At 45.7% G+C, this 17962-nt stretch overlaps 1 protein-coding gene across 2 annotated transcripts in view; it reads right to left on the bottom strand.

The window, feature by feature from the left end:
• The window catches only part of carmil2 (capping protein regulator and myosin 1 linker 2), a 54982-nt gene that overhangs the window by 16402 nt on the left and 20618 nt on the right, over positions 1–17962 (bottom strand). For both annotated transcript variants that reach the window (XM_030053213.1, XM_030053214.1), the window contains exons 19-31: positions 17177–17273; positions 17034–17088; positions 16296–16468; positions 15948–16016; positions 15175–15268; positions 14138–14224; positions 13606–13734; positions 12945–13058; positions 12603–12778; positions 11802–11889; positions 11309–11398; positions 11139–11205; positions 5831–6366 (exon numbers count right to left, since the gene is read on the bottom strand). In XM_030053213.1, coding sequence (XP_029909073.1) covers positions 5831–6366; positions 11139–11205; positions 11309–11398; positions 11802–11889; positions 12603–12778; positions 12945–13058; positions 13606–13734; positions 14138–14224; positions 15175–15268; positions 15948–16016; positions 16296–16468; positions 17034–17088; positions 17177–17273 — 1775 coding nt within the window. The remainder of the gene's footprint in view (positions 1–5830; positions 6367–11138; positions 11206–11308; positions 11399–11801; positions 11890–12602; positions 12779–12944; positions 13059–13605; positions 13735–14137; positions 14225–15174; positions 15269–15947; positions 16017–16295; positions 16469–17033; positions 17089–17176; positions 17274–17962) is intronic.

Below are 17962 nucleotides of genomic sequence, written 5' to 3'. Positions count from 1 at the left end.
CCCTAAAAGTCTAGCAGCGTCAGTACAGACTCATATTCGCTCGGGGCGGCTCAGCTGGGCTGCAGGGGGGCTGCTCTGTAGCTGCAGATATATAGCATGAAGTCTGAAAGGGCCTGCAGAAGTGCTGCTGTGGACTAAGCAGTTAAGTAGCTCCGTTTCAGGACAGTTGTCGTGTGTAAGCACTATTCTAACTGGGTCAAGCAAACTCTGCATAATCTCACATATTATAGTTGCAATTGTTATTACCAGGCATGGCTGCAAAACCTTTTTACAGCCTCTGAAAGCAATATGCCGCTGTTCCTCAGTGCGTTTCCTTTATTGCACCTCTGTGTGTGTGTGCAGGCCATGTGTGTGCTGCAGACTCACAATGTCACTTTGATGTTTGACGTTTGAAATGTAGTTTTCACAGTTTGAATCAGAACAAGTGTGTGATGCTCACAGCTTGGTGTCTAAGCAAATCCTCCTGTGTCCACAACAGCACACATATGCATACATATGATCACAATAACAATAATTATTGCAGCACACAGTGAAAAGCTTCACAGCGCTGGCAAAACACTCAGAGCTCATCCTACAGGTGTCATATCAGTTTAAATGCCACAAATGAGATTCAAGCCCACAATGTTGACATTAAGGGTGCACTCACATTAGCCCATTCGTGCCGTGCCCAAGCACGTTTGACCCCAAAATCTGGATTATTTGCCTAGTGTGAGGCTCCGTTCCGTGCTTCAGCACAGTACACTTCCCCCGCTCTGGCTCAGCTGGAGGGGGTGTGCTTCAGCACGAGCACATGCACAGTCACGCATGCAGCAGATATGACGTAAACCATGCGTTTCCTCCTGCCTGCGCAAAATCGTTTTATGCGTGCAGCGTGATTAACTGAGAATCGCCACCTCGCGCAATCAATAATCAGCCATGTCGTCTGTGTTGTTGTCCGTTGTGCTGCTGCAACCGCGTATAAACAAAAGTGGATTTATGATGACGTTGGGCCATGCGTGTGTCGTATTTAAACGTGATGGTGTGCGTACCAGAGGCAAACCTGCTTCAGCACGGTTGGGCTTTGGGTGATGTGAGTGCAGGCCAGCGGGGGACTGGGGGGAGGAGGGGCATTTGTGCTTCAGAACGATACGGAACAACTGGGCCTAATGTGAGTGCATCCTAAAGGACCATATCAGTGACTTTGGATTTTTAGCCTATTTACTACAATTTAACCACATTTTACATTCCAACAAACCATTCTGCAAATAGATTTCACAACATATAATCAAAATCCCTCTATTTTCAAATGTGAATACTTGGTTGAAGCAGCCGCCTTATAATGTTCTGATTCTGTGGCTCAACATTCAGAAACCACAGAACTGATAATGTGATAAGCTGTGTAAGGCAAATGTTTCCTCAGGGACTATTTTCCTCTTTTGTTGTGTTTTGATGACTTGAAATTGGGAGGAGTGAAATCTTCAGGTCTTCACAACGCAACAGTGCTGCTGCTTTTAGGAAAACTCATGTGGAAGACTTTATTCTGCTGATGGAAAACTGGAGTGAAGAAAGTCTGAAGGCTCTGAAAGTGGAATGAATGGAAACGGGAGGAGAAATGATGTGGCAGCCCGAAGATATGACTGCTGGCTTTGGGAGGAGATTAGCAGAAACATGATGTAGCCTATAAGCATTTTGCAGATATTAACGCTGAACATGCAGAGTGACTGCTATGGTCCTTTAGGTCCATTCCCATCAGCAGCACCACAGGCACATGGCTGGGATGAAACTGCAGCCACATGACAGTCCGGGGCCGTCCCGTTCAGCATCATGCCGGCCTCTCAGTGGGACAGGACATCACTGTATTCCAACTGCAGAGTTTAAATCCACACAAACTCCATTCCCAGAGTGCCTTCTGTCAAAGCAAAGCAGCATTTTATTTCTTATGTAGTCAGTCCAGCGAGCTACATGCTGCCCTCTCTCTGCCGATCTTCTCCTGCTATCAGTCTCTTCCATACATGGACAATAATGTGTCTCTCTATCTCTGCCACCCCCTTTATAGCCACCTGTCTCCCTGCTGCACATGCCAACATGGCACTTTGTCACACGACTGCTGGCTCTCTCTCTCTCTCTCTCTCTCTCTCTCTCTCTCTCTCTCACTCTCTCTCTCTCTCTCTCTCTCTCAAACACACACACACACGTGCACACTTGTGCACACTCTTGTTACTAAGGGGCAGAGCTGTCTTCCCTGTTGAACATCACTGATCAGAGTTGCATGTACTCTGCCTGACTACCCAGACACACACACACACACACACACACACACACACACAGCTGAAGCTCAGCACAGATATACAACAGGTAGAAGAGCAAGCTGGGTGAGTCACATTCCAGTCACTCAGGTTAAAGTGTTTAAATGAAGCCTGAATGAGGTTCCCTGTCACCGGGAGTCAAACCCTCACTCTCAGGGGTTAGGGTTAGGGTTGGGGTTCGTGTTGGGTTGGGTTAGGGTGGGTTGGGGTTAGAGTTAGGTTGAAAAGGGGGGTGAGCTTCTGGAGCTTCTCCTAACAGCCACCACAGACACTCATATTCATATCTGTGGAAAGTCCAGAGTCTCCAATTGGCTGTGAGCAGGAAACCAAGAGAACACAACACACACAGGGCGGGGATTCAAACCCTAACAAACAAGCAAACAAACAAACAAACAAATAACTAAAGATTTACAAGAATTTTATTTAATATCATTATCAGAAATTACCAGAAAATTTTAAGAGAGTCAGTAAAAACATGAAAAAAAAAATCAGATGATTAGGGAAAAAATTAGCAGAAAATTTGTAAAAGATTACCAGAAAAAAAAATAGTTACAAGAAAACTGTTTGTAATTATTGGAAATATATTCAAAATTAAATTAAGAGAAAATTACCAAAAAAAACAAAACTGTCTCAAAAATGTAAAATATAAAAAACTATTTTCATAAAGAGGGTGAAATAAAACCATGAAAATAAAAGCTCATCCATGGGCTCCTGGTTTTGATGGGTTTCAGCATCAGAGAGAGCGAGGCCCAGCTGACTGAGCGGACACTGGGAGTCAAACCTCTGATGAAGTTGAGCTTTACAGGACAAATGGAATCAGGCTGCTGGCAAACAGCTGCTGCAGCACGTTAAACTGAGTTCAGCTGCTGCAGTGCCTCTGAGCAACACCAAGGAGGCGCAACGCTTTGAACTTCCCATGGCCCTGCTGACCCAGCTGTGATGCCAGGCTGATCTTCATCTGTGAAGTTCTGCACATTAAAATCACAGCTCTGCACATTATAACCCCACCAGCAGTGGCTCTGCTGGGTGCCGGCACAAACGCCATCCAAACGGCACGCCGGCCTCCTTTGGCCCGTGCCACCGTGTCTGGACTCGTGTATTTTTAGTACATAAAATGTTTACCATCCTCTCAAGTGGGGCAGGATATGAATGGAAAACCAAGCGCTCTATTCACATATGAAAACACCGGCCTGCCATAAAGGTTGCTGTGTCACTGTGGCTCCCGGTCATGAGCCTGCACGTCCCAAGTGATGTGGGTTAATCCAAAATATTGCTATAGAAGGAATTCAGCGGTTCACTTATTATTGAACTGTCTGCACTGTATGGAGAAATAATGAGAACATGAATTCATGCTAGTTCTCATTATTTTAATGTGCTCAAATGAGTGGGAATGATGTGTGGGCATATTATTTCACAAACACAATTAAACACATCTCCGAATCGCTGCAGACTCTATACAGCGGGAAATGGCCAATCAAAATAGGAAAGGCGGCGTTGTTAAAGCCAAACTGAGCTGAGTGTGTTCGGGTTCGGGGGCTGTGCTGTGCTGTGATGTGAGTCCACATGGAGCTGAAACCTCCTGAGCTGCTCTGCTAACAGTAATGTGTCTGCGTCTCTTCATTCACCTCACATTCATGTTGACATGGTGCAGCAAAACAGCCTCCGAAATAACACTGCTAGCAGATAAATGAATGTAAACCAAGCAGATTATGCCGGTATAAAAACAACAAATCCCGGTACCCATTTACTTTCATGTAATTACAATCATTTATGAAAGTACAGTCTGGTTGTTTCTTCCTGGCACAAGAATACTGTGCAGGAGTTTCCTGCAGACGCTACCTGCCGGATCTACTTTCCAACTCAAACGGGACATTAACAAGAAAAGAGCCGCTGAATTTCCTCAAAAACTGGCTACCAGAACGCGTTGATTTTTGTACTGGCATAACTCGCTTTATTGCTGTTTGTTTATGCTAAAATGTGCCTGTAGGATTTGTTTTGATGTTCTGTGGAAGTGAATGGGCAGACGGAAAAGAGACTGGAACTACAGACGAGACAGTTTGCTGTGTCACTACAAGCCCAGCCTCGGCTAACGCTCTCTGAGAGCCCTGTGGCCACACCGACCGCACTGTGCATGACCGAGGACATCAGTCACTGGGCAGTAAAACTACAGCTGGGCTCGAACGCACGAGCCTGAGGAGGCACAGCACACCTGCCGGCCACAGAACACGTACGTGCACAAGAACCGACACGCCGTTCATCTGTGTTCACATCAACACGCCGAACTTCTAGGAAAAATGTGTCCTTTTCACATGTGATGTTTGCTAAGGACTAGAGAGAAAACACACACACACACACACACACACACACACACACATGCACGCACATACACACGCACACACATGCACACCAGGTTCCCATTCAAAGATGAAGAGGAATCCTCCTTTCCTTTTAAATACTGACAGGACAGCAGGAGAGACCCCCGTTGATGTGAAAACATGAATAATTGAGTTTGCAAGAGCATTCCCGAGAGGGAGAGAGAGCGAGAGCGAGAGAGAGACAGAGAGAGAGAGGGAGAGAGAGAGGGAGAGAGAGAGAGACAGAGAGAGAGGGAGAGAGAGAGAAATTATCATCACTGGGGACAACCAAGGAAACACCACTCCCAAAGTGCGTGTGCACACACACACACACGCATGCACACACACATACACACACACACACGCCTACATATGGTAGGGTGAAAATGAACACACACACACACACACACACACACACAGAAAAATAGAGAATAAACACACAGTCTGACTGTGTGGATCAGGAGAATGCAAAGAAAGATGGCTACCATTATGACTCCAGTATCATGGAAATGATGAGAGAGAGAGAGAGGGAGAGAGAGGGAGAGAGATAGAGATAGTAAATGTAGAGGGTGAAGATAGATAGATAGACAGATAGACAGACAGGCGGACAGACAGACAGGCGGACAGACAGACAGATGCAGGCTGTTTGTGGTAATGTAATGTGTGCACTTGCTGCATTAACCTGAGAAGCCCGGCCATCCCAGCGGTGGCAGTGCATCCTCCATCCCTTCCTCCCCTCTCTCTCTCTCTCTCTCTCTCTCTCTCTCTCTGTTTCTCCCCATTTGTTCGTGTCGTGTTGATGTTTTTATTTTCTCCCTGTTTTTCTCCTCGGGGATTCCTCTGTACTCCAGCAAATTAGCTTCCTACACCGTCCTCCCTTCCCTCCGTCCATTTCTCCTTCTACCTCAGTGACTGCCTCTCCTTTCCCCTCTATCCTGCTTTCCACCTTTGAACATAGATACATATATATGTGTGTGTGTGTGTGTGTGTGTGTGTACATTTGGAGCAGTGTACACCCCTATGTCTATGCAGTGTTGTGTGTAATTATACGCTGCCTATGTAACGCTCAAAAGCACATCTTGCCTGTGTGCATGTATGTGTGCATCTCAGTGTGTATATGCTCACTGGTGAGTGTGTGTGGGTATGTTCTGTGGCGTGTGTGTGTGTGTGTGTGTGTGTGTGTGCTCCTACCTGAGGCCTGGAGGAGGGGGGCTGTGTGTGTGTGCGTCGCGGCCGCGGTCGGGAGGCGGTGTAGTGCCTTAGTGTCTGTCCCTGGGTGGGTAGAAGCTCCATGGGGGAAGCGGGGGATCCAGAGCCGGGGAGGGGGCCTGGGCTGGGGCCACGGCCGGGGAAGGGAGCCTCTCGTCTGGGTAAGCCTCCGCGGCCGGCAGCCTCCTCCTTTGGAGCTCGAGCGGAGGAGTACAAGAGGGGGAGATCGGGAGGAGGAATGAACGATGCTCCTCTCGCTCCTGACACTGCTGCTGCAGCATCCGCCTCCCCCTCCCTCCGCCTCCTCCTTCCCAAGGGGGAGGGGAGAGGGGAAGGGGAAGGGGAAGGGGAGGGAGAGGGGGAGGGGGAGGGAGAGGGGGAGGGGCTCGAGGCCGTGACTGACAGGGGGGTTGCCATCAGCGACCGGGGAAGGCCACGCCCCCCTCCCTCCTCTCCAGAGAACTCGCCCCCTCCCCTCTCTCTCTCCCTCTGCTGTTCCCAGTCTGCATCCAGGAGACCTAGCAGAGAGAAAGAGAGAGAGAGAGAGAGAGACAAAGAGGGGATGATCAAAGAGAGAGAGGGGGGATGGAGGGAGGAGGGGGACTCAGCCCACGCAGACTATACACTGGAATGTATGGAGGCGAAGAACAGGGGGAGTAAGGGGGGAGGAGCCTTGGAACAGGGGGGCTGGGGGATTGGGGGGGTGGGGCGGGCAAAGGGGAAGACAAGGTGGGGGGGCTTGTGTGTGTGGGGTGTGTGTGTGTGTGTGTGTGTGTGTGTATGTTGGGGGGGGGGCATCCCCTCAACACAGAGACACAGAACAACAGAGATGAAGCAGAGCAGCAGATGGATGATGCAGATACCAGCCAGCACCAACACTCTGAGTAAAAATGGTTTAAAGTTAGACCAATATGGTCTTCACAGTGCAGATCCTACACAGGCTTTCAGTTTTCATTTGTTTTCAAAGTAGGGTCAGGGGACCCCCAGGGGTCCTTGAGGAGCCTCCAGGGGTCCTGCGCAAATTGGGGAATAGTTTTATTTCGCTATTTCAATGTATGAGAGATCATTTCTACACTTTCTTGATTCTGCTTTGATCTCACCACGATTTGTTAGTGTTCAAGTACGACATGGACAATTTAACCCTTTAAAACCTATGCAGGATCACTTGATTTCTTAAAAAAAAAAAAAAAAGAGGAAAAAGGTGATTAGTAAATTAATGAAAAAATTACTGGGACATCAGTCAAAAAATTACACAAGAATGAGCAAAATTATTTGCAGAAAATGAGCAAAAAATCCTTGAAAATTATAAAAAATACTTTAATACAAATTTACAAGAAAACTATATTTACAATTACTAAATTATATATTTGAATGTCAAATAAAAAATCAAAAGTGTTCAGCCTGAGGCTGCGTTCAGACACCTTTCACAAGCTTTTAATAAGGAACTCAAACCCAAGCAGTTCCTGATGAAAGGCTCCCTGTGGGTCAAACTGACTTCCAGTGGCGTCAGCAGCACTTTGGGCTCTACATGCCGTTTCACAGGCCTGTGCTGCATACAGCCAGAATATGAAAACCTAATACTCCAAGTCCCACATGAGAGCAACAAACACTCAGTCACATAAACAAGATTTTAACCCACTATAGGCTAGGGAAATACACATACTGACTAACTTTTTGCCACCTTTGGTATATAACCAGTGCAGGCAGGTGGATTTGATGGAATGCGCGGAGGGGGGATCATTCAGGAGTTTAAACAGAGCCTATGGAGAGAGAGACAAACTGCGACCGCTGGGTGTCATAAATATCAAAGTTGTGTGGCTACACAAACTCTGAAAATGGGATTGGCTGACACTGATGCACCATCTCTTTCACCAGGAAACCAGCTCAGGTAGGATATTTGGTGCTCAGTGGGGCTCAACGCTATAAAATGATCACCACATTTGATTCCAAATATTCACTTGTGACTGGACTATTACTGTATCAGTTACACAGCCCAAAATTCAGAATAAATTACAAGTTACATGAATCACAGAATTACAAGCTGAGGTGAAATCTGTGCTTGTATAATGGTGGCAACTCCAGCCGATTTCCTCTGAGGCTACATGCTGCTGACTGGCTGCAGAACCAGGGGGGAAAATTCTTGAAGATGCTTTCAGATTTCATTCATCTCAGCACAGAGAAATATGTCTTCTTGACCAACGCCTGTTCATTTTCACCAACACACTGAAAAATAATAATAATAATTGGGTTTAAAGGAAAATAAAGGAATTATGCAATAAATGCATTATGCATTATGGCTGAGAGTTGGTGCCCCCAGACCTCACCCCCCTCCCCCTCCTGCTACCCCTCCCCCCATCTCCTCCTGCCCCGCCCCCCACCGCTGCCACTCCTCTCCCGTCCCCTCCTCCAGCTTCCTCCCATCCCTCCCATAGTGAAAGTCACTGGTGTGAAAGTAAGCAGGCCACGCTCCAGTTCTCCACACTGTCACGTCTGGTCGGACCACCCCGGCCCTGCACCGGCCATGTTAGCCCAGCACACACCCGCTCACCGAGCCGAGCGGCTAACACGGTGCAAAACAGCTATGCACTGAAGAAAACGGTTTAGCATTGGAACGGGAAGGCTTAATGTCACATAAAGTCATGTACCACAGACGCAGGTCATGAACATCCCGGCTGGACAGACGGCAGCCAGCAGGGGACCGGCTGGGACGTCCCAGAGAGCCAGACGGCTTGGCATTCGCAAAGACAAAGTTAACAGAGGAGTGGCTCTGCAGGAGCCAGGGCACATGTTGCACAGGTGCAGAGAGATCCTGTTGGAGCACCGTGGAATACAGAATACAGCGAGGTGCACCGGGGCAGCCACGCCATGTTTTACTGCCGGACTCACAGATAAGCCAATATCCAGTATCAGCTGGCCAATATTAGTGTTGTGCTATAAACGGAGTGTGTGCTGCATTAATTAATGATTAATACTACACCGGTGGTCCAAGCAACATCTGGACTTTAAAAGTGAATAAAGTGAAATACCGTATTATTTTCTATTCACATTTTGTTCATTCATTTACACAAAATTCATTTACAGAACATGATGGTCTAAATATTGTTTCAGAAGACTTTTACACAGCACAGCTCCTGGAAAAAACCAAAACGCAGCACAAAGCGATCCATCAATCAGGGTTTCTGCATCTTGCTTCCCCGGCAGTGCACTTCCATTTTTGTGCATGGAAGCTGTGCAGGGTGTGGGTTTGGGGCCTAAGATAGCATATTTGCTCAAGTTTAAGAATAGATACAGTATATCTGCATTATTTCTACAGCCAGCTGGTATGAAATCCATCCACCTGGAATCCATGTGAACCACATCCAAACTGGTATTTTAAACAGTATTGGCTTCCTCTGTCTGTTTTTTGGTACTGATGACTCAAATGCCAACACCTGTGACCAGACTCACATTTGCTTTTAATTATACCTGTCTTGGTGTCAGACCACACACTTCCTGATGAAGGCTTCCAGCTGAAATGCGTTGAAGTGACCTTTTATCATGTTTGGCCCTTAACTTAATAAAGGCATTTTATTTTTTCTAAGATGAGTGCCTTGGTATTTGTTTCAAGTGTTTTTTTATGGACCCAGCCCTTAACCAAAGAGCACCATCTTAACAAAAAGAAGTAGTTCCAGGCAGCACTCCTACTCTTTGGCTTTTTTGGTATTTTAAACATTTGAAAATAATAAAGCGGTAAATAATAGATCCATCTCCTTCCCTGCAGTGAACAGAATGGCTTTACCTTTTCAGATTAAAACCCTGTTCTGTCCACACTTTTCTATCCAGTCTAATTCTACGGCAGCAGCAGACGTGTAACACTGACACACATTTGATCTGCTTCTGCATCTCTTAACATGAGCTGTCTGTGTATCACACACACACTCACACACACACTCACACCCACACACACTCACACTCACACTCACACAGACACTCACACTCATACACACACGGCTTTGCTTTCAGCCAATCAGCACATCAGGTGCGCCTCGTGCTAATGGCAGGTGAGACACTGTCACGTCCTCAGGCCTGATGGGTAATCAGGCCTCTGTCCCGCAGGGCTCATGGAGGACATCCCGTTTTGACCAGAACACACAGAGAGCTGAGTCTGTGTGAGGAAGTTCATTACCTCTCGTAGCAAACGTTCCCTCCATGACTTTGCTTCACTCGTTTCACAGAGAGTCCTTTAGTTCACAGACTTCTGGGCCTTCTGTTTGAGATATTGTTCATATTACAATAATATTGCTAATATTAATGCATATGACTGGAGAGATGCACAGTTCTTGTCTGAGCCAGTGTGAATGTCAAAAAGCAGTGATAAATTACATTGTGGGGCAAAGAGATGGCTCTACTGAGCTAAAAGACATACAGCCTAAAGTTCATGTTATAATACACAATGTACACTGTTTAGTTTGTGAGATACTGGAGAGTCCTTACTGTGACAGTTACACACCATTTCAAATTCATGCTTTGATTTGGTATCAAAGACTTTTTACATTTGAAGAATTCTGGGAGATTTTTTTTTTTTTGGCAACTGAATGACAAGCCTTCTGCTCTGGGAATTTCTCAGAAACTCCCCCTTATTTTACCTGGAAATCCAGAGCTCCTCTGAACGGCCTCGCTCTCTAGTTTGTGTCTGTAAAGTTTGATTAGGCTGTGACTCTCCTAGAGGTCACTATAGGTCATTTTATACAGTGATGTCCAGTTTGACAAAATGCTCTGACTGCAGTGAAATGGCTGCTATGGGGGCCAACATCATCACACATGATTCAAACGTGGCTCAGTGAATCCACAAGAGTCTCAGCTTTCCAGTCAAAGCCAGTTGATGCAACTCCAAGACTGTTTAGGCCCTAGTCTGCACAAACACACCATCTTACAACAGGCCAAGAACACATGTGGACTGCAGGGTTTGTGGCCCAAACTGCATGGGATTAGCAGAAGGTGGGCATGTCTGCAAAGGGGAGAGATGTGGCTGCCCAGAGAACCCATTTTCATTCACACATCTGGAGGTCAGAGGTCAAGGGACCCTGCTGGAAATGGACAGGTTTTCCTGTGGAGTGATATTTAGCCGCCACAGCAACATCCCAGCATGACTTAACATCAGTGAGTTCCTTCCTGTCTAGTTTCATATGATGCCAGCGTCTTCAGCAGCTTTAAAACTGACATGTCACCTGGATCCGCTCACCATGACGTTGGGTATCAGTGGATGATGTTGTAATAATAATAACAATAATAATAATAATAATAATCTTACTCTTGATCGAAGGGGCAGGCCTCAAGCTCCTACAGTGGAAACTACTTCTCCAAATCGCTGGAACATACTGGTGATGGAGAGAGGAGGAACCAGAGTGGAGGATCAACAAACATGTGAATGAAGTGATAAATGATCACACAGATGGAGGAGTGGATGGATCTGCCTCCTACCTCATCGGTCGGGAAGTCGCTGTCAACCAGGCGCAGCTGTGGGATGTTGTTTCTTGGGGCAGAGCATGGATTCTCCTTAGTGTGGCGATCCTGAACATTATGGGACATTTCATTAACACCTCTGAGGTTTTAACATTTCAGGTAATAACATAGTTCTAGTTGGGATCAACCAAAATCAGCTTTTGAAAGTCTAAACTAAAGGAAAAGCTTTTAGACAACAGGACATTAAACCCTGGCTTCGTCCTCTTTACTTTACTTCCAGACCTCAGAGGGAAGAAGGAGAACAGTTCTGTTCTTTTCAAGTTCTACTGGAAAGTTCTATGTTGCTTCATTTCGATGGTCGCCAGTAGAGTTTGAGTCAGATTACTGAATGCTCCTTTAAAATGAGAACACTGGCAGTAAGCGCTGTCTTGAGTTGTATGTTACACTACAAAATTATATCGTCACACAAACACACACACACACACACACACACACACACACACACACACACCAATTTGTCCTGTGCCGTTGCCAGGTCCTGTAGCAGCTGTTCTATGATGCTTTCCACCAGAGACATGCTCAGCGACTGCCTCAGCTCGCTTGGATGGATGGACGGATGGATCGACAGATGGATGGAGGGACGGATGGATGAAAAGAAATGAGAGGAAAAGGAAGCAGTTTAGTTTATAGTAGCTACAACATTTAGCTGATGGTTGATTAAACCATTTAAACCATTAAACTGATTTCAGAAGCTGCTGAAGACCAAACTTGACAAACTCAGAGCAACGAGACACGTCCCTGCAGACCACGCCCCATGCAGACCACGCCCCCTGCAGACCACACCCCATGCAGACCATGCCCCATGCAGACCACGCCCCCTGCAGACCACACCCATGCAGACCATGCCCCATGCAGACCACACCCCATGCAGACCACGCCCCATGCAGACCACGCCCCCTGCAGACCACACCCCATGCAGACCACACCCCATGCAGACCATGCCCCATGCAGACCACGCCCCCTGCAGACCACACCCCATGCAGACCATGCCCCATGCAGACCACGCCCCCTGCAGACCACGCCCATGCAGACCATGCCCCATGCAGACCACACCCCATGCAGACCACGCCCCATGCAGACCACGCCCCCTGCAGACCACACCCCATGCAGACCATGCCCCATGCAGACCACGCCCCCTGCAGACCACAATATTATTACATTATTATTACATTATTCATAAACTCAGTTTATTCTATGCAGTATAGAGTATATATGAAAACATGATTATATTAGACACAGTAGATATGGTTACTAGAGTTTGTTGGTGATGATTTTCCCGCTGTTTTCTACCAGAGCCGTTTTCAGATATTTCAGCACATGTCGGCTTTTCTTGGAGACACACTCTGTCAAACGCTCACACACACTCGACCGCTGGACCACCCGTGGACACACTCCCTCTGCACACCTCAGGAGGGCTTGGGCCACCTCCTGTAACACACACACACACACACACACATCTTCCTTGACAGGCTGATCAAAACACAAAGTAATTTAAACATTTTATAACAAATGTAACATTTAATACTACTCTGTAGGAGAAGCTCATGATCAGGTGTGTGTGTGTGTGTGTGTGTGTGTGTGTGTGTGTGTGTACCTGCAGGTACACACTGACTTCATTAGTCAGTGCAGTAGCAGTTTCAGTCAAGATGCAGTTCACCATTGCACCATCAGAGGGCGCGCTGCCTATTTCATAGAGAGAGGGAAGCACCTGCACACAGAAAGACAATAGATAGGTGCCTACATAAGAGAAGCTTTTACATTTTTAAATGACCTTTGTCTTCAGTAACATGACAATTTAATAACCGACAGATACTGTAAAAACATGATGTGACTCATGATGAAAAATGATGACCTCATTAAAGGTAAAGGACAACATGTACACAGTACATTCATACTGTAAGCATACTGTGATTGTAAGGTAACTGTTACAGTATTAAGGTAAAACAGCTCCCAAAATAACACTTTTACTACATAAACAAGCAGATTATGACAATATAAAAAACAAGTGCCCATTTTTTGAGAAGGTGATCACTATTATTAAAAGTACAGTGAGGCTGTTTGCTCCTGGTGCAAGGTTACGTTTCGTGCATTTCGTGCACACTGCCGTATCTACTTTCCAATTCAAATACAAAAATAACACAAAGGGAGTTGTTTCATTTCCTCAAAAATGGGACTTGTTTTTTATTTTGGCGTGATCCGTTGATGTTTGGTGTTATTTATAAGCTCTAAGTGTTACGGCAGCAGCTGGACCGTACCCTGAGGGACTCCTTGGCGTTGTGCAGCACCTCCTCCGCTGCCAGGACGTCCGCCTGCACCTCCTGGATGCTGCAGGAGGTCAGAGGCTGAAGGGTGTCCTGCAGTTGCCCGCACAGCCCCTGGATCAGCTGTGGGGGGGCGGGGGAGGATCTACGTTACTGAGGATACAGGTTTAGTGCACCTGGGCTCTCTTTGATATGATGGATATGATTATTGATTTACTGGAGAACTGATTGATAATGTACTGGTTGCTCATGAGAGGCCCTTCACCCCCTCGTGAACCACAAACTGTACACACTGTAATGTAAAGGTTTACTCCGCTGTTTTAGTGTCCTTTACAAAAACATTACAAAAATAAAAGGGGACAAGAAGAAACACTGGAAACATGACTCAAATCTGGATTCAAATACAGATCAGATTTAGTTCTAAGTGTATTCAGTGCTGACACAAAATCTCAGCTCTCAGCAGCCTTGACCAAATAATGCTGGGATCAATACTCATCACTGATTGATCAGGCTGTCTGGGTCTCACCTTCTCAGAGTGCTGCGTTCTGAAGGCCTGCTGCTGCTCCGCTGCTTCAGGCTGCCGCTGGTTGTTTCTCTGCAGACACCGCTGGATCTGAACACACGCACACACACACATACATACAAACACACAGCAGATGTCTCATTACACCTGTATGAAGCCTCATCACACTCAGGATCCAGTCAGAAGGAAATCCTGCTGGTTTGAGTCCAGCATCACAGCGTTCTCCTCAGCATCTGGACTCTGGAGAGATGCTGCTGTGACTTGGGCCGATTCAGAAGAAAACAACACACTAAGTTTTGAGTTTTTTTCTCATAAATCTCCCACTTTAACCCCAGAGAATTTCTGTTATTTTTTTCTTGCAAATTTGTGACTTCATAATCTCATTAGTTTTGTTTAAACACAGGTTTTTTTCTGGTAAATCTACGACTTTAATCTTCGAGTTTTTTTTCCCAAAATATTACCCTCCCCTCTCCCTCAGCTCAGTCATTTTTTCCCCTCCTGTAATGGCCCTAATACGCCATCATACTTTTTAATGCTATTTTTTGAAGGCAGGGGAGAGAGAGGAGTTGGCATGCAGCCCAGGGCCTCGGGTTCAAACCCAGGACTCTCGGGCAGCTCGGCCCCCTGGCCTCCAAAATGAAGGAACTATTTTCTGCCGTAAAGTAGTTCCTTCATTTTGGAGACCAGGGGGGTTGAGAAGAGCACTAAGAGGGGCAAATATGTTGTCAAGGAAAACAGAGCGCAAAGAGTGGAAAGTTGGAGCGTGTACAGTTTGGAGTTAAGTCTGTCCCATTCTGTTTTATTAAATCAAATTCAGTTTTGAAAAATATAGTCCTGCAACTGCAAGCAGTACGTTTGTGTTGAGCCTCTGCTTATTAATAATGGAGATATTATACACATCCTGTTTGCCTCCAGCTGACACTTCAGACTGCAACACAGCAGAGACACTCTCTCTCTCTCTCTCTCTCTCTCTCTCTCTCTCTCTCTCTCTCTCTCTCTCTCTCTCTCTGTCTCACACACACACACACACACACTCACACCTTGTGCAGAGCCTCCTTTGTCCTGTCGGGGTTGCCGCGGTAACTCTGGCTGATGTCGGCGAGGGGGAGTGACACCTGCTGCAGCGTGAAGTTCCTGGACGGAACACAAGTCGCCGGTGGAGATTTGTCTTAGCGTCCAAATATTCGAATGTGTGATTTCAGTTTGGAAACACTCGTGGCCTCATTCACATCCTGACTGCTGCTCTGGGCTGCTGATCCACAGCACTGCATTTTTAAATGTCTATTTACCTCCACGGGGCAGCAAACAGCTCCCAACATATCACTTTTAGCACATAAATGAATGTGCACAAAGTGGATTATGCAAATCTGAAAAATAAATATAAAAACCAAGTCCCGCTAGCCTTGTTTTCTGTGTAATTACACGTATTTGTGAAAGTCCTGTCAGGTCACGTCTCCCTGTCACAAGGTTAGTACGCGGAAGTTTCCTGGAGACGGATCTACTTTCCAATTCAAATGAGCAAAGAACAAAAAACAGACAGATTTCCTTAAAAATGGGTACTGGGACCTGTTATTTTTTATATTGGCATAATCTGTTTGGTTCCCGTTCATTTCTGTGTTATTTAGGGAGCTGTTTTGCTATGGAAGTGGATGGAGAGACAGAAATCCACACAGTTCATCTCTAACACTGTTTTACTGCTGGATGGTGGATTAGTTTCATTTTCATTTTTTCTACCATCGGCATTTCAGACATTATTACTTTATAGAAAAAGCTGCTCTGTGTGTGTGTGTGTGTGCGTGTGTGTGTGTGAGACCTCTCCAAAGCATCAGCCACATCCTGGAACCCCCTGGCAGTCACATTGTTTCTGTCCCACACCAGAGTCCTGGGAGGAGACAGAGGCAGAGGCATCCGGAATGTTTTCTACTTTCCACTGAGTTTTTAAAAAAGAAAAAAAAATCTCTAGAATAAATAAAGAATTTAATCAAAGCTGAAAAACCAGCAGAATGTCTTTTTCACAAAAAAACATCACTGACCAGCCCTCAGAGTGGTGCTCTGTCGTTTCATATCACATGTTCAGACACAGAAGGACTTTATACAGCAGTTCAGTGTGTGTGTGTGTGTGTGTGTGTATGTGTGTGTGTGTGTGTGTGTGTGCGTGTACCGCAGCCTGGTGTTGCTCAGCAGGGCTTTAGCCAGCATCTTGGCTCCGGTGTCCCCGATGGCGTTCCCACTGATGTCCAGTTCCAGCAGACTGGCGTCGCCGCCCAGAGAGCTGATCAGGATGCTCGTTCCGGCTTTCAGCTTGGAATCACACACTGACAGGGACTGCAGGGGCTGGACACACACACACACACACACACACACAGGGATAAAATACAGAATACAATCACAAGTGAAAACTCAGTAACAGCTGAGCAACCATCCAAAGTTATCCCTGACTTTATGTGTGTGTGTGTGTGTGTGTGTGTGTGTGTGTGTGTGTGTGTGTGTGTGCACATTATTAAAACTACTAAAGCTTGTTGGTGTCCCACAGGAGAGGATTTTGGGTAATTAAATGAGTTCCTCTCAGTGACGTCCTGTTGGACACAGACTGGCTCATCTCTGTTTTTTTTTTTTTTTTTTTAATATATATATAAGGTAGAAAAAACTACAGGAAAATAAGCAGAATATTAGCAAAAATAGTAAAAGTATAAGAAATTTACCATTAAAATTAGAAAATCAGAAAATAAAAAAAATTGTTAAGTAATTACAAGAAAAATATGTGTATAATTACTGTAAATAATAAAGTGAATTATGTTCAGAGGGCTAAAAAAAACCTTTCAAAACAAAAGCCTGCCCAGAAGCTCCTGAGAAAGACTTGAATTAAATTAAATGAAATTAAATGAGTTTAATGACTCACACAGTCCTCGTCCTGAATGAGCTGAGCGATGCGATGCAGCACGTCGGTCAGAGCTCTGTGAGACAGGAAGAGCAAGCAGAGTGAACACCTCACAGCTTCAAACAGCCAACCTGAGCTGGACAGGTGCAGCGCTCCTCTCACACCTGGACTTCATGGCGAAGTTCCTCCCCAGCGCCACGTGTCGCAGAGAGCGGCAGCGACCGATGGACAGCACCAGAGTCACCATGTCGTTTTCAAAGCCTGCAAAGAGACGCAGAGAGGAGTGTGTGTGTGTGTGTGTGTGTGTGACAGGTGACTGTCAGCTCACATCCTCAGCAGTGGCTCTGCACTCCTCTGAGCTGCTAATACTGGATCTATGTCTCCATCCACAGCTGCCAAAACACAGCTGAGCACGTAAAGCACAGGTGTGTGCAGAGCCACACGGAGCTGCGGCTGTTTGGTGTTTAGAGACGGAAGAACAAGTTCAGCTTCAATTCAAAATCAAATTCATTCAAACATCTGATACCAGTTAGACTGAAACAGATAAAATAAAGGAAAATTAGTGTTTGAATTACTGGATCTATGTGTAATGTTTAAATTAATTACTTCAGTCTGATGGGACTTACTGTATGTATTTAAACTAACATTAACAATAACATTATGGGCCATACCACATTAAAACTCACATATTCCATTTATCTAAGTCAGTTCCATGATTAATAATGCTTCATTCAAAGTCACTTCCTAAATGACAGTCCCTAAGTTAGAGGTGCTCAGTGTAGTTTTCATTTAAAACACATTTCTGTTCTGGATTTGATTGCTGATTATTTTACTCATAATTGTAACTGCTTTTAATTTTGTCCCTGTTTTATTCTGTTTTAATCCCTGTTTTATTGTATTTTTGCTATTTGTATTGAAATTCCGTATTGTTTTTATGGTTGTTGTACATT

The sequence above is a fragment of the Myripristis murdjan genome, chromosome 6 (genome assembly GCF_902150065.1).
Source record: "Myripristis murdjan chromosome 6, fMyrMur1.1, whole genome shotgun sequence".
Taxonomy (NCBI): Eukaryota; Metazoa; Chordata; class Actinopteri; order Holocentriformes; family Holocentridae; genus Myripristis; species Myripristis murdjan.
The sequence above is the reverse complement of the archived record's forward strand: the minus strand, read 5'-3'. Positions and strand labels throughout refer to the sequence as shown.